Below are 16,410 nucleotides of genomic sequence, written 5' to 3'. Positions count from 1 at the left end.
AGTAGAACTCCAGATGGCTCGCTTTTTTTTTTTTTCCCCTTAAATCTTAAACTAAAGGGGTCGGTATATATTCCTGAACTGCTTTCCATCTTTAGAATCCTTGATTCTATAATCCTACGATTATAGAAACAAAGCACATTTTCAAACCTCCACTGTAACAAGAATTTTAAAGCCTAACATTCATACTGTTAATATGAGCCTGTTTTCAGATTCGGGAAAAAAAAATTGTCATTACCCACTGGTAAAGGAATGCCACTAAAAAAACTACTTAAGAATACTTAAATGCTTCAATGATTCCGAATCGCGCCGCGGGAATAAGGAAATATTTATGGAATAATATAGGACGGCATCCTCGGTGGGCTTTTGCGTCTGCGTAAGCATTTTAAAATGATCATCAATCGCGCAGTAACCGCCTGAGCGCTGGGCAAGCCGAGCTATCCGCCAGCTGCGAGGACCCGGCGGACTGGAGATGGGAAGGGCCCCGGAGCGGGCTTTGAAGGCTTTCCTAGTGCAAGCAACGGCGGCTCGGCGTCCAGCCCCGAAGCGGCGGAAGAGCGGCCGACTGCAGAGGGCCGGGCGGGGCGCCGACGGCGTCGGCCAGGGCCGCGGACCGGCCCCCGCCTCTGGGCCGGGTGTGGGCGGGGGCTAGTCGGCCGGTCGGGCCGAGAGGCCGGGCGGTCTCCCGGCGCGAGTCCGCCCCGTCCCGCCTCTTCCCCTTACCACGTAGCCCCCCCATACGTAGAGGAAGTTTCCATCCACCACGGCACAGTGGCCGCTGCGCTCCTCGGCCACGCAGAACAGCTGCGAGTCCGCCATCCGCGCGGTTGCTGGGCCCAGCCGCTCGGCGCGCCGCAGCCCCTGCCCACGGAGCGGCCTCTTCTCCCGCCTGGCTCCTCCACGCACGAACGGAACGCGTCGAGGGTCGAGATTGGTGGGAAGGCGGCACCAGTGCGGCTGCGCCGTCCCGAAGCCCGCCCGGGAAGCCGAGCCCGGGGTGGCGTCGCCAGTTAGGGATGCTTGAGGTCTGAGTGGGCAGGGAGGTGCCTTCGCTTCTCCGCAGCCTTGCCACTCGCCGATTTCGTGTCACTTGGATTGTGTTGTGTGGGCGGATCAGCCTAACTCTGTACCTTATCCAGTGACTCGATGGACTTCTTGTACACGGACTTGATGTTGCTGTGATTTAAATCCATGTATTAGTACACAAATGCTTTATGAGGGTTTGCCTTTTCCATTCAACTTCCAGCAGAGATGGTTATCCAGAGAGAGAGAGCGAGAACAGGAGAGAATGAGAAAATATATATATATATATATATATAAAATATATATATTTAATTGAAGATTTTCTAAAACGTACGCCAGCAAGCTACAGCCTGCAGGCCAAATCTTTACGTGATTCTGTGGGCCCACAAGTTAAAAATAATTGTACATTTTTTAATGGTTGAAAAAAATTAAAAGTTATATTACTCATAAAAAATACGAATCCAAATTTCAGCATCTGTACATAGTTTATTGGCACACAGCCACTCTAATTCGTTTAAGGACTGTCTGTGGCTGCTGATGTAAGCCACAGAGTTGAGTAGGCCCAGCTGAGTACCTGCAACAAAGACCAGATAGGTCTCACTGTGGAAAATATTTACTGTTTGGCCCCTTCCAGAGAAAGCTGCGTAACCCTTGCTATAAAATGATGTTACTGAAGTAAAACTAGTGCCAAGAGGGAAGACAATAATCATGCTAGTGTCTATAAATGCCCCTGTCCTTTTAGAGAATGTGGCTGCTCACCCCTCAGAATGTTAATTCATTCATTTATTCAGCATATGATTATTAAGTGCCTGCTTGCTGTAGCTAGTTGGTACAGAGGCCCCGTTAGACACAAACGCTGAAATAATCAAGTATTATTGACTCCTCAGAGTCTCGTAGTAATAGATACTAAATAAATTCTAAATATGTAGATACTGGCCTTCCTTGATGGCTCAGCAGTAAAAGAATCTGCCTGCCAGTGCAGGAGACCTGGGTTCAATCCCTGGGTTGGGAAGATTCCCAGAAGGAAGAGGCAACCCACTGTACTATTCTTGCCTGGGAAATCCGTTGGACAGAGGAACCTGTCGGGCTCCAGTCCATCGGGTCGCAGAGTCGTACATAAGCAACAAGTCGAATACTCTGGAAGCCACTGTATAGCAGTTCTTGGGAATCATCCTCACATTTCATAAGACTGCACGTTCACTTATAAGCACTCCAAGGTTTTTATTTTAACTCATTGGAGCAAGCGTTTTGACGCGTAGCAAATTAACAGCTCACTTGCTGGAAAAAGATTGAGTAATCCTGGCTCCATCCATCACTCACTGAATGTTTCATCTTGAATGAGCCATCTACCTACCATATCTGTGTCTCACTTTTCTCATCAGTAAAAGGAAGATGTTGAAAAAACAGCACACAACTCATTTGGCTTTACAAGCAATATATTAATACATTTAAAGCGCTTAACGGCAGCCCGCAACTTAAAGTGGAGTGGTTGAGAATTATGGTGACGTATAACAGCTGCGAGTGAATGTCGGGGAAAAACCTGTGGTGAAACAGAGCATTTCCAGGGCTTGTGAGAAGCACAGAACAGAAGTACTGAAGGGCCCTAAGTTTCGGATGAGCCCGACGGGAGTCACGAAGGTGGAGGTGGGTTCCACGAAAGCACTTGAGATAGGGAAGCACGTTCCCAACCAGACAGCAGCGCACTCGCTGGTCAGTATCCCAATAACAGAGCAGTGTAGGGTCGTTTTCTCCTGCAACTTAGAGGGTGCAAGGAGGCAGCCTGCCTGGCCCCCGGAACCGCGGATCTTTCCACGCACTGAGAGGAGTAGTGGCCTCTGGCGCTATTTAAATATAGAGAACTGGCGTTTCTGAGGCGGGGCCAGGACCGGGCTCGCCCGGGAAGGGGCGGAGCCGGGGCCGTGGCGCCAAAACGCAAACATGGCGCCTGAGCGGTTAAGGAGCCGGGCGCTCTCCGCCTTCAAGCTTCGCGGATTGATGCTCCGGGGGTGAGTCGGCCGGATAGCTGGCGGGGTAGGAGGGGAGAGCCAGGGCCAGAGCGCTGTGCGGGGCAGCGGGGTGAGCCGCACGCCGAGACGGAACCTGGCCTCTGGCCTTAAAATGACAGAGACCCTGAGAGAGTTCTAAGAAGCGAACAGGATCTGGCGATGCCTTCTTAGATGGGATGAGGCTCTCCTGCACTTGCCAAACAGCCGGAGAAGTGGCGATAGGTTCCGCAGCATCCGTATATTAGCACGGTGCTTGGGCGCTCTCTGCCCGCTTAGTCTTTTCCTCTGCGGCATGGGAATCCCAGCATCGCTGCTCACGTGGTTACGGGGACAGCGAATGAGCGACCTGGGAAAGCCCACTGCTTGCCAGTAGCTGTCAGATTGGTACAAATTGTGGGCCCTGCCAGCTCTCCCAATTTTAGGTCAGGTCCTATTCTTGAGAGAGAATTCGTGAAGTGTTAAAAAGTGGGTAGGTTTGAAGCATGTCTTTTTTTTTTTTTTACGATTTCCTTTAGAACTTCTCTTGCCATATCCGTGTTTTCCCTACGATTTGTAGAATGATCCTATACAAGATTTTTTCTCATTAAATCTGCCTTTAAAAAGAAAAAAAAAGAATACGGTATTTACATACGTAAATACCTGCCGGACGGGACACACTTCTCTACCAGGTTTTGCTTGGTCTTGTGTGTGTAGAGGTTTTTGGTTTGTTTTTGTGAAGATGAGTTTTATGGGACTTTTACCATGTTTTGGGGTTAGTGAACAGGGGCAAGAGTGGATATTCTGTAGGAGAAAATAATAAATTCTGATTATTTGATTATTTGTTGATCCCCGACATTTAAAAAATACAAGCAATATATCAGTTGGTATTTTTCTTTTCACTTAGAATTTGACTTAACAGCGAGCTGTCATTCATTAATTCAGTCAGAAATACACTGAAATATGTTAGCTGCAAAATACTTATGGAGCAAGGGAATAGGAGAGTACAACACTGCGGAGGTCGGGGGGCAGATAGTATATTAATTATTTATTGCTGCATAACCCATTACCCCCAAGTTAGACGTTTAAAACAGCAGGCACTTAAATTCTCACATTTTCCATGGGTCAGGAATTCAGGTAGGCTTAGTTGGGTCTTTAGCTTCACCGCCTCTCAAAAGGCTGCGGTCAAGATGCAGTCATCTCGCAGTCAGTTGGGCAGAGTTTGCTTCCGAGTTCATTCAGTGATTGGCAGGATTCAGTTCATCCACTTGCTGGCTATCAGGCCTCCCCAACATGGCAGCTTACTTTATCAAAACTAGCAAGAGAGTCTGCTTGTAAATGAAAACCACCGTTTTTTGTAACTTAAGGCAAGAAAGTGACATCTTGTTACTTAAAAATGTTTATTTTTAAAAGTACAATACAAAAAAAAAGTACAATACAGTAAAATATTTGATCACTTGTGCCATATTCTATTATTAGAAGCAAGTCATGAGGTTCAACCCACACTCAAGGGGAGGTGATTAAACAAGGTGATTACCAGGAGGTGTGGATTATTAGGGGTCATCTTAGAAGTCTGTCTGGCATGGATATTAAATAATTCACTATTATTTACTTTTGATTGTGAAAAGTATCCAAGGAAAGAAAGTGCTGTGATAGTGTATAACCAGGTGTATAGAGTTCTAGAGCCAAGAAAGGCTTCATTAAAGAATGATTTGGGGGAAAAAAAAGAATGGTTTGAACTGAGTATGAGCAGGTCTTGAGGAGGTAAACAGTAGGGGAGAAGTGACCATATCAAGATCTTGAAGCAGGAGAGCATCAGGAAGTCCAGAGACACTGGATAAGACCAGTGAGATTTGACAGGGACAAGCTCCGGTGTGACTTTGGTCTATCCTAGTAGCTTTCCCAAGATTCACGCAGTACATGTGTGATTTTAGGGAATCAATCATGTTCTATAATAAACTAAAGGGATGAGACACCCACACATGAAACAATAAGTAACCTAAGATATATGACTATAACAATTAATATTGATATAAAGTGTAAAGTTGTGGTCCACAAATACAGAATGGCCTGGAATTAGCTAATTGTTTAAGGAGACAGTGTTCACTCTGAGAATTATTGTTATTTAAACCAAGAATTCATGTGGTTTATTAAAAATTTCAGTTTTATTATTATGGGGGCGGGCGTGAGGGATTCATGTGATTTTAGTGAATGTTATTACCTCTACGACGATATTCAAATGTCAGTTTTTTCTAGCCCATTTTTTTCCCTTATTTTACAGTTGAAAATGATGAAATTACTGGAACTTAAGCAAATGCTATCAAGTTAATAAATATTTATTTAATTGTTATATTCAGAACATTGAAGCAGACTGAGTTTATTAATGTCAAGTAATACATAGTACAAGGCTACTTGATGTAGCAGATGTAAGGTACCTATAAGTGAGATTAACAATTTCAGAAGGAAGGGAAGATTGTAGCTGGTAGAGCTGGTTTAGGAACTCTTCCCTAGAAGAAGGATGTGATTTGGGATTTTAAGAATGGTTCTATTGGCAGTGGGTAGGGGAAAGACTTTGTTCAGAAATCACAGGAAAGGGGAGTATTGCTTGCAGGGAGGAGTGAGTGAGTAGGTCTTAATTTCAATGCTGGATTGACGAATGTTGGCCAGATTTTGGCATAAAATGTGTAGCCTTAATTACCAGTCTCTCTTATCAGCGAAGCTGTTAAGTACCTCACAGAAGCTCTTCAGTCTATCAATGAAATAGAGCTTGAAGATGCACTGGAAAAGATCATCGATGCAGTTGAAAAGCAACCCTGTAAGTAACATTCTCTGTAACGTATATTGTTCATATAGTTCTACATCCTCAGTTATCTTAAAAAGTTTAAGGAGAAGTTGAGGACTCAGTATTGAATGTCTTGGTGGCATGAGACATACCCCTGGTAGCACTTGTTGCTAAAGGGGAGCCTCTAATTCTGTTGGAACCTTGGGGCATTCCCAGAGACTCTTTTTACAGTTCTTCCCTTTTATGAAATTTCCCTCTGATTCCATTATGGTCACTTTCTTTTCTCTGTATGCCTATTTCTTTGTGTTACTTCAGTTCAGTTCAGTTCAGTTGCTCAGTCATGTCCAACTCTTCACGACACCATGGACCATAGCACTCCAGGCCTCCCTGTCCCTCCCTCTCATCTCCATTGAGTCAGTGATGCCATCCAACCATCTCATCCTCTGTTGTCCCCTTCTCCTTCTGCCTTCAATCTTTCCCAGCATCAGGGTCTTTTCAGATGTGTAGCTCTTCGCATTAGGTGGCCAAAGTATTGGAGTTTCAGCTTCAACATCAATCCTTCCAGTGAACACTCAGGACTGATCTCTTTTAAGATGGACTGGTTGGATCTCCTTGCAGTCCAAGGGACTCTCAAGAGTCTTCTCCAACACCACAGTTCAAAAGCATCAATTCTTCGGTGCTCAGATTTCTTTATAGTCCAGCTCTCACATCCATACATGACTACTGGAAAAACCATAGCCTTGACTAGACGGACCTTTGTTGGCAAAGTAATGTCTCTGCTTCTTAATATGCTGTCTAGGTTGATCATAACTTTACTTCCAAGGAGTAAGTGTCTTTTAGTTTCATGGCTGCAATCACCATCTGCAGTGATTTTGGAACCCCAAAAAATAAAGTCAGCCACTGTTTCTACTGTTTCCCTATCTATTTGCCATGAAGTGATGGGACCAGATGCCATGATCTTAGTTTTCTGAATGTTGAGCGTTAAGCCAACTTTTTCACTCTCCTCTTTCACTTTCATCAAGAGGCTCTTTAGTTCTTATTCACTTCCTGCCATAAGAGTGGTGTTATCTGCATATCTGAGGTTATTGATATTTTTCCTGGCAATCTTGATTCCAGCTTGTATTTCATCCAGCCCAGTGTGCATGTAAGTTAAATAAGCGGGGTGAAAATATACAGCCTTGATGTACTCCTTACTGTTGCTTCCTGAGCTGCATACAGATTCCTCAAGTTAGTTATTTTTAAATGTTTGAGGGAAAAAAGTGAGCGAGAATAACTTTCCCTTCCTGCCTCAGCCTTTCTTGAGGGATCTTTTTGTTAAATATTCAATCTTTTGCCATAAGCATGGACCTACAAAAGAGAAATGCTCTTCTAGAAAAAAATGTCCCGTTTCTAGAGCACTGAAGAAGGGAGGTGGGTGTGCCTTGCTCTCATAGGTTGTACACATGCCGGTTTCTTCAGTTAAATGGGTGGAAACTTTCTATGATAGAGGAGAAATTGCTATTTTATCTCATTTTTACTTCTAAGGGTAGAATTTTAAATATATCTTTGTTTTAAAATTTTCCTTATAGTTGAAAATTTAGAAATGATTAATTTTAGAAAATTAGTATACGTTAATAGCACATGTATGGACGCAAGAGTTGGACTGTGAAGAAGGCTGAGTGCCGAAGAATTGATGCTTTTGAACTGTGGTGTTGGAGAAGACCCTTGAGAGTCCCTTGGACTGCAAGGAGATCCAACCAGTCCATTCTAAAGGAGATCAGCCCTGGGTGTTCTTTGGAAGAAAAGATGCTAAAGCTGAATCTCCAGTATTTTGGCCACCTCATGTGAAGAGTTGACTAATTGGAAAAGACTCTGATGCTGGGAGGGATTGGGGGCAGGAGGAGAAGGGGACAACAGAGGATGAGATGGCTGGATGGCATCACTGACTCGATGGACGTGAGTTTGAGTGAACTCCCGGAGTTGGTGATGGACAGGGAGGCCTGGCGTGCTGCGATTCACGAGGTCGCAAAGAGTCGGACACAACTGAGCGACTGAACTGAACTGAACTGAATGGCACATGATGGCATTTTGCCTGAGAACGTACCACAGTGGTTAAGGGCACCCTATCACCAGGCTCTGGTTTGTATTGCTCTCTACTCCTTCCAGTTATGTTCATCAGCAGGTTATTTGACCTCTTGGAGTTGCGCTTTCCTCATCTGTAAGACATGGCTTGAACATCAGTCTTATAGGACGTCTATCCAGTAATGCTTGTGAAGTACTGAGCATAGTGTCACTTGTTTACTAAGGGCTTAATAAATGGTGGCAGTTATTGTTATTACTGTTACTTTCATGCCTGTTGAAACATAGCAGTTATTGGAACTTCTCTGGTGGTCCAGGGATTAAGAATCTGCCTTCTAGTGCAGGGGACATGGGTTCTATCCCTGATAGGGGAACTAGGATCCTGCATGCCATGGGGCAACTGGAGAAGCCTGCACACCGCTACGAAGACCAAGCACAGCCACACACACACAAAAAGGAAGAAACATAGCAGTTGTGATGAAAAGTTTTACGTATGTAACCATATTAACCTAGGAGCTTACAGAAGCATTTGTATACCTGAATGTATATTGTTAAACACTATTTAGAAAGCTGAGGCATTTGACTGTGTATCAGGGTATTATAAGTGTATTTGAGAGAAGAAAATTAAGATATTTGAGATAAGACTTTTGTTAGTTACTGTTCTAACCTAACATGCTTTTTCCTCCTAAAACTTATGTAATGAGAATCTTGGGGTTAGTGTTTACAGATTATTTTAAGGAAAAACAGCCATATGTGGAGAGAACTAAATTGTATGCCTGTTTTTAAAATTTGACTTTGAGCTTCTCTTTTCAGTGTCATCAAACATGATTGAGCGATCGGTAGTGGAAGCAGCAGTCCAGGAATGCAGTCAGTCAGTAGATGAAACTATGTATGTGGACAAATTTCACTTTTTCTCTGTACAGAAGTGTTATTGAGTGCTTATTTTAAATTATTTTCTTGGTCACCATCTCTACAGTGGTTCTTTCTTTGTGTTTCTTTTTGGTGATAGCTTACATTATAAGCTACATGGGCTTCCCTGGTGGCTCATGGTAAAGAATCCGCCTGCTATGCGGGAGACCTGGGTTTGATCCCTGGGTTGGAAAGATCGCCTGGAGAAGGGAATGGCTACCCACTCTAGTAGTCTGGCCTAGAGAATTCCATGGACAGAGGAGACTAGCAGGCTATAGTCCATGGGGTCTCAGAGTCACACGACTGAGTGACTACTATAAACCTCAGTATTACATGACTCATCTTTACTATTTTTATCTCAGGATTTGAGATTTTGATGTGTTTGTACCATGACAGACTTTTGCCACTTACCCAACTGATTTAATATTTTATATGCTACAGGTGAACTGAATTGATTATTCAGAGGTATAATTTACTTTTTATCTTAGTTTCGAAAGGGCTGAGTCCCGAAAGTTCAGGGACTTAACTTGGGTAACAATGCTGAATGGCGAAGGAGGGTAGAACCTCAGCTTTATGACTTGTTACCCTGTCTCATACTGTTAGAGCTTAGGAATTTATATGGCAGTAATTTTTCTGGGTTTTATTCCCAAGTGTACCTCTTTCCTTTTCCTTCGGGTTTAACTGAAACAAAAACATCTGGGAAAAATGAAAAGAAACAGTTTTAACACTTTTTTTCCTACTGGGGCAATGGAGATAATTGAAAGGAGTCATTATTCCTTTTGGTCAGTAGTTTTAATCTTTTTTTTTTTTTTTTTTTGCTATACGATAGGTTTTTGTTGGTTATCTATTTAAAATATAGCAGTGTGTACATGTCTATCTCGAAGTTTTAATCTTTCCTATTAGAACTTATTAGAGCTGCAAAAAATACAGAAATTAAGGTATTTAAATTTTATCCTTGCCAACTCATTGTTTAAGATACTAGAGTACTTGCTCCTAAATCCCTCATTAGAAATTCAAACCAATTGTATCAAAGTATAAGGATTATCACTCTAAAGTAGGCGTTAAAGGTACCCATTGTTTCTGTCAAGCTGTTCATATGCTGCTGTGCTGTGCTTAGTCGCTCAGTTGTGTCTGACTCTTTGCAACTCCATGGACTGCCCCCCTCCAGGCTCCTCTGTCCCTGGGGAGTCTCCAAATAAGAATACTGGAGTGGGCTGCCACGCTACTGTCAGCCAATATAGAAGTCGAGTGGGGACTGAATTATAAATCATCTTTGCAGCTCCAGTTGTCAGAAAGTCATTATATTATAGCAGAAGGGAGAGAGAGGCTCTCATTATTATAGATGCATAAGGAGCATGGGTAAGTTAAATAACTTGCTGAGACTGATCCACTAGAAAACCATGGCGCTGTGCCTAGAATCAAGGCTTGCTTCAAGTTCACTGGTTTTCTGCTTCACTATACTAGGTGCTACCAACAGGTGAGCATGAAGTTTTTTTGACCATTTTCATTTTGGGAGATAGATATAATTTTAGGGAATTTTTTTTTAGATTGGCATATTTATGCAGTAGTGCTGAGAATAGTGCTATTTAACCTCATTCAAACATGGTTATATTAGAAGTGTCTGAAGGTAAATTATTTTGTGAATTGCCCTTCTCTAACACTATACATGTCAATGATATAGTCATAATTTGGGGTGCAGTTCTTTTTTCTGTTTACATCTTTTCCTGGGTCACTTTTGCATGATATTTTGGATTACAAAATAGTTGGAAATGAATTATACCCTTTAATAATATTGTAGCTTATAAGAGTAGTATATATTAGAGATTTCTTTAAGATGTCACTATTTTATTATAAATGTTCTTTTCCAACAGATGACATTATTAATTAGAAGTTGATTAAATTTTTTGTTTGTTTGAGAGTACTGGCAGTGCTTTCTTTTCTCTGAGAGGAAAATATACAGGCTAAAAACCTTGTATTATTTTTGACACTACAAAAGATTGTTTACATGATCTGTGGAAAGTATATGTGTATGACGTCAGATTATAATGCAAGTTTTCATGTTCACTTGGAATACTTATTTTTTAGTAAATCAGGTTTGTTCTTATGGGTTGTTTTTCAGAGATCATATCTTCAATATCATAGGAGCATTTGATATCCCACGCTTTGTGTACAATTCAGAAAGAAAAAAATTTCTTCCGTAAGTATGCCGTCCATTGATTTAAGCTAATTTCAAATGTATATATTTTTTCAGAAGGTATATAGTCTTTCATTTTTGATTTATCTTTGTGTATTATGATACTCATAAATAGACATATTCTTTTTTTTCTAGTTTATTAATGACCAACCACCCTGCACCAAATTTATTTGGGACAGCAAGAGATAAAGCAGAGCTGTTTCGTGAACGATACACAATTTTGCACCAGGTGAGTTGGAGGGGGAGAAAGAGACTGTTTCAACTTAGGTTAGACTCAGGAATAATCAAAGGATGGGCTTTTGTACTCTAAAGTTTGTCATTCAGTAGACTGTTGTTGGGCTCTCTATGTTTGAGACCATACAGAGGATACAGATATGAAAAAAATACTTTAACAATCATGATGATGGTAAAAATAGTAGCTAACATTTTTCACATGCTTTTGATATGCCAGTCATTATTACTTTACAGACGTTGCTTATCATTTAATCACGATAATATCAACATTCCGTAGTATAAATTTATTCCCATTTTACAGATGGGAAACTAAGCCATAGAGAAGTTTAGTCACTAGCCCAGAGGTTATATCTAGTAAGTAGAACAAGGATTTGAATCTAGTCAGTCTGATTTGAGCCCAACATTTGCCTCCTACTATAGTCTATGAAGTTGAAGACATGTGCACAAATAAAATATAGAGTAGAATTTTATACATGCTTTAGAAGAAATACAAAGAGAATGCATTCCATAGAAAAATCGGAGACGGCTTCAGGGAAACGATGGCATTTGACAGGGACCTTGATTGCTTTGATCTTGTGGAAATGGGGGAAAGGTGGTGAACTGTGAACAAAGAGCTAAAGGTTAAGTGGACTCTGTGCAGGAAATGATGAGCACTCAGTCCTTCGTGTGGAGAGGAAGGCTCGTGAGGAGGAGTGGCATGGGATAAGTCTGTAAAGTCAAGTGGCAGCTAAATCATGGATGTGCCTTGGATGCCATTCTTGGGAGTTGGACTCTGTTCTCTTGGTACAAGGAGCTTTAAAATACCACAGCGATTCATTACGGCAGATTCCTTGAACACTTCCTCTCTCAGTAGATTTTAGAATGAATTAGAGTATGAGAGAAGACTTACAGGTGTGTGTGATATTAGTCCTGGCATAAATGATAGGCTGAATGAAAGCAGGCAAGGGGAGCAGAAAGAGGGGACAGTCCAGGAACATGGAAGGCACAGTTTCATGGTGACTGGACAAGAACAGGGAGAGTGAAAACTCCAAGATGATTAAGGTTTTGAGCCTGAGAGAGTACACGGGTAGCGTAATGATAAAAAGTTAACAACTAGGAAAAGGAGAAGGGGGAAGGTGATGGCAGGTTCTATTTCAAACAGTTGAGTTCAGGTCGCCAGCAGGATATCAGGTGAGATGCATGTCTGCAGGGAAAGAAAGAGATCTGGGTAGGGAGAGAGATTGAGGGGGCATCTGCCTTGAGTCACAGGTGAGGCTGAGCTCCTGAGAGATAACGGAAAAGGGAAGAGGATAAGTTTGGGGGCTAGGTTAGGGTGCTGTTATACGGCAGAAGCACTGGGAGGTTTCAAGGAGGAGAGGGTGGTCAGCAGGAGTAAGCACTGAACAGAGCTTGAAGAGAATGAGCCCTGAAGACATCTATTCTCACCTGCCTCCATCCTCTACACAGTGCTGCCAGATTGCTCTTCCCAAAGTTCAGCACCGATCCTGTAATGATTTTGCTCACAAGTCTTTCAAGGAAGTTTACTACTTATTGGATTAAGTACAAATCTTCCAGTCACACATTTTTGGCCTAATCTCTACTTTTAAAAGTAGAGGAGCCAAAACTGAAACATGGAATTTTTCTGTTTCTTCACTTTTTCTGTGACTTTGCGGAAACTATTCACTCTCTTGCTGCTCTTCTGTCTTATCTCTACTGTTGAAACCCTCCTCATTCTGGAAGGGCCCTCTCAGGTTCCTCCTGTTTTCCGAAGCCCTCTGTGATCTCCAGTTGGATGCAGTCTCTTTCTGCTTTCAACCCTCTGACGACTCAGTGTATCTCCTGTGTCAGTTACTAGAGCTGGTCCTGCTGGGCATTCGGGGTGCGTAGCCCTGTTGTCAGACTGCACACTCCTTGTTTATTTCCTCCACCACATTTGGCATAGTGCTTTTCACAGAGAAGATGCTCAGTAAATACCACTTTCTTTTTTCTTTCTTTTTAAAAATTATGTGTTAGAACCTACGATATTATTTGGGGGTGTCACTAAACCCTCCCGAGCCTCATTAAAAGGGTTGAATCTGGTGGTCCAGTGGCTAAGACCCTATACTCCCAGTGCAGGGGGGCCGGGTTCGATCCCTGATCAGGGAACTAGATCCTACATGCCACAACTAAGAGTTTGCGTGCTGCAGCTGAAGATCCTACATGCCTCAGTGAAGATCCAAGGTCCCCTGTGCAACAGCTAAGATGCAGCACAGCCAAATAAATAAATACATACATTTTTTTAAAGGGTTGAATTTTAGTCCATGCATATTTTTATTGCCGTTATCTTCCTGAACACAAATCTGCTTTTACCATTCTACTTCAAAATTGTTATTTTCAATTGTGTGTAAGACTAACTTCTTGGTTTGGCATGCAGAGTCTGTATTGTTAGGGCTTTTCTATTAGAGGTAATGGAAACTCAAACTGGCAAAAACAGACAAAGGAATTTCTTGGCTTGTGGAGAAGGTCCACCTGTGTCAAGCACACCTGGAGGTGCTCACACAATGTCCTGAGGCATCTAGCTCTTTCCATCTCCCAGCACCTTTAAAAAATTCATCTTACTTTCAAACAAATTCTCCCTATGAGGTGACAGATGTGGCCACTAGTGGCCTTAGTGACTCTTAGAGAGTTGTTCTTTTTCAAAAGTTCTAGTAACTGTCACTTATTGGCACAGCTTTAGGCACTTATTCAACCCTGAACCAATCAATAGCCAAGGGGATGGAGTACTTTGATTTGCTAGGTCTTGGTGGTATGTCAGTGGAGGGGGAAGGGCACCTGCCCTACCTAAACTTTGTGTACCACAGTGCATATGGGGGGCATAGTTTCCTAAATAGAGACTCCAGCCAAACTCTCGCATTATCTGACTTGTGCACCTTGTGATCCAACTGTACTAAACTTCACATCACGTCCCTAACACTTCTTGATTCTTTAGAACTCCTTCTGTGACAATTCCCTTCCTCTGCCTAAAGTATCTTGTCTCAGTCTCCTCTTGTTTCTTACTAGCAAGCAGAGTCCTTTTTATCACTTAGGATCTCATTGAATGGCCCCTTCTCAGGGTCCTTGGTTGTATTGTGACCTGTTGACACTTCCCACTGGCCCCTGCCTCTGAGGATGACAGCTTTAGTTTGTCATCTCATATCAGCCCACAGTGCATTACTGCCAGGTACACAATAGACCTTTTTAAAAAAGCCTTAACAGTAAAAAAAAAAATTGCATTTCTAGATATTTGTACATTATAGTATGTGGGGTTTTCAAATCTGTTGAGAATAAATAATAGTAATGTTAATTTAAGAACAGTGGTTTGTCAGGGTGCTATTTTAATGAATAGTGCTCTGTTTTAAAGGTTTGCCTCAGTAATTCATGTGAATTTTTCTTTTTTCTAGAGAACCCACAGACATGAATTATTTACTCCTCCAGTGATAGGTTCTCACCCTGATGAAAGTGGAAGCAAATTCCAGGTTAGAACATTATCGTTATTATTCAGGGGGTGTAAGTATACAAGTTTAATATTTGTTGCTTAATTCTAATTTATTGAATTTTAAATGCAAATGAACCACTGATAACTGTTTAGCTAACTGACCTGCATGTACCCTCTCTTGGCAAAGTCTGTGCCTTATGTCCCAGGTGCTACAAATCTCTAACAGAATCATCTACTTCCTTTTTTGGGGCAGGCCCTGAAATGCTGGTAGCCCCCAGATAGTCTCTCACCACCAGGACAGAACCCTAGTCCTCCTGGTCCATTTGCTGACTTTCTGACCAACCCTCAACATTACCCATCTCGCCCTCACTCCCACTCTGAAATCCTGCTCTTTGCCCAATCCAGCCATCTAGTGACCACCACACACTTGTTCAGCCAAGACATGTTATTTCAGCTGGAGTGAAGACTTTACTGAAGGCGCTAAGGAAACCACATTTATAGAATGCACGAGAGAGCGCACTCAGGCCACAGTGTCGTCCAGGGAGAGGGGGAGTGTTTCCTGCCACCTGCGCTCCTTCTGCTGTTTCATTTCAGGAAGCAGTTACCAAACAGCACCGTCACTTTTGTCCCAGCCACATACCTGGTTACTGTCAGTCCATCAGTGGCTTGGTTCCCTGCTTCAGCACGTGGAACCCTGCTGCGGGACAGTCCTTAGCTCCTTCTGGCTAGGCCCCACTGTTTCTATGCATTTCCGCATGACTTCTGAAGAGCCCAGGCTCTGCTCAGGCTCACTCAGCTCTCTACCATGTTAGATCAGCATTTGTAAGGATGAGCAGCCTGATGGATCCTAAAGCAATAATACTAGATGATGCTTAAATTAATGTTTGATGGCAGCACCTTGAGGACAAAACATTGATAGTGTTTGATAGTTTCTGCTATCAGAAAAAATATTAAGTTTTGGAACTTGACATTTATATTTCTCTACCAATGATTGTCTGTGTGTTTTCTCATATATATTAGGTTTCCTATAGTAACTCAGATACCTACAGCCCGGAAGCATTATTTCACCTTTCCTCTTTGCCAAAGTAACATTAAGGCTTAGCTAAATAATTTATTGTTCTTGTTATCTTTCCAGGCTGTTTAATTTTGTATCCCTGTTGGTATATGATTTAAATCCCCATTTATAGTCCCTGTATGGCATTCTACCTTTGCAAACTACAAATATGGTATCCTCACTTTGTTATAGCTTTGTACTCCTGTGTTGCTTTATTTACTGATTGCGAATTGCAATATTTTTCCCAGTCTGTAAGTGTTCTTTTTATTCTCTCAATGGTCTTTTTGAAATACTTAAGTTCTTAATTATGTTGAAATCTAGCTTATAAGTTTTTTTTTTTATGGCTCATATTTTTAGTATTGTTTCTAAGAAATCTTTACCTAATCCAGTTTTTAGGATACATGTCTTTTCTTCAGATTTATTCCCAAGTATTTCACTTTTTAAAAACTGTTTAAAATGAACATTGTATTCTTATGTTGCTTGAGGTTCATGTTTTTAAAGAGAACTTCAAGGTCATATGTTAACATTATTATGGGATGTTGTGATTGTATCCTTTAAGTTGTTTGGTAAGTTATTGTATATATATCATAGATATTTCTATCCATTAAGAAGAATGAAGTATATCTAAATATAGTTAAATGTAATCATGTCTAAGATGTATTAAACTTAAAAAGTTAAGTTGAAGAATAATACAAATAATATGATTTCATCTTTGCAAATAAAACAAACTGTATGGGTATGTGT

General features: G+C 41.8%; 2 protein-coding genes across 4 annotated transcripts in view; one reads left to right on the top strand and one right to left on the bottom strand.

Annotated features, from left to right (window-relative positions):
• KLHDC1 (kelch domain containing 1) overlaps positions 1-16,410 on the bottom strand; it is a 76,347-nt gene that overhangs the window by 40,000 nt on the left and 19,937 nt on the right. Inside the window, exon 1 of one of the 2 annotated variants that reach the window (XM_069596123.1) lies at positions 721-1,268. The exons of the other annotated variant lie outside the window; for it this stretch is intronic. Within the exon in view, the coding sequence (XP_069452224.1) occupies positions 721-816 (96 nt within the window). The 5' untranslated portion in view covers positions 817-1,268. Of the gene's footprint in view, positions 1-720; positions 1,269-16,410 lie in introns of those variants that run through there. 2 annotated transcript variants of the gene reach the window in all.
• The window catches only part of POLE2 (DNA polymerase epsilon 2, accessory subunit), a 29,742-nt gene continuing 16,262 nt past the window's right edge, over positions 2,931-16,410 (top strand). For both annotated transcript variants that reach the window (XM_069596118.1, XM_069596117.1), the window contains exons 1-6: positions 2,931-3,026; positions 5,717-5,817; positions 8,656-8,731; positions 10,871-10,948; positions 11,081-11,174; positions 14,578-14,652. In XM_069596118.1, coding sequence (XP_069452219.1) covers positions 2,959-3,026; positions 5,717-5,817; positions 8,656-8,731; positions 10,871-10,948; positions 11,081-11,174; positions 14,578-14,652 — 492 coding nt within the window. In that variant the 5' untranslated portion in view covers positions 2,931-2,958. The remainder of the gene's footprint in view (positions 3,027-5,716; positions 5,818-8,655; positions 8,732-10,870; positions 10,949-11,080; positions 11,175-14,577; positions 14,653-16,410) is intronic.

The sequence above is a fragment of the Ovis canadensis genome, chromosome 7, assembly GCF_042477335.2.
Source record: "Ovis canadensis isolate MfBH-ARS-UI-01 breed Bighorn chromosome 7, ARS-UI_OviCan_v2, whole genome shotgun sequence".
Lineage (NCBI taxonomy): Eukaryota > Metazoa > Chordata > Mammalia > Artiodactyla > Bovidae > Ovis > Ovis canadensis.
The sequence above is the reverse complement of the archived record's forward strand: the minus strand, read 5'-3'. Positions and strand labels throughout refer to the sequence as shown.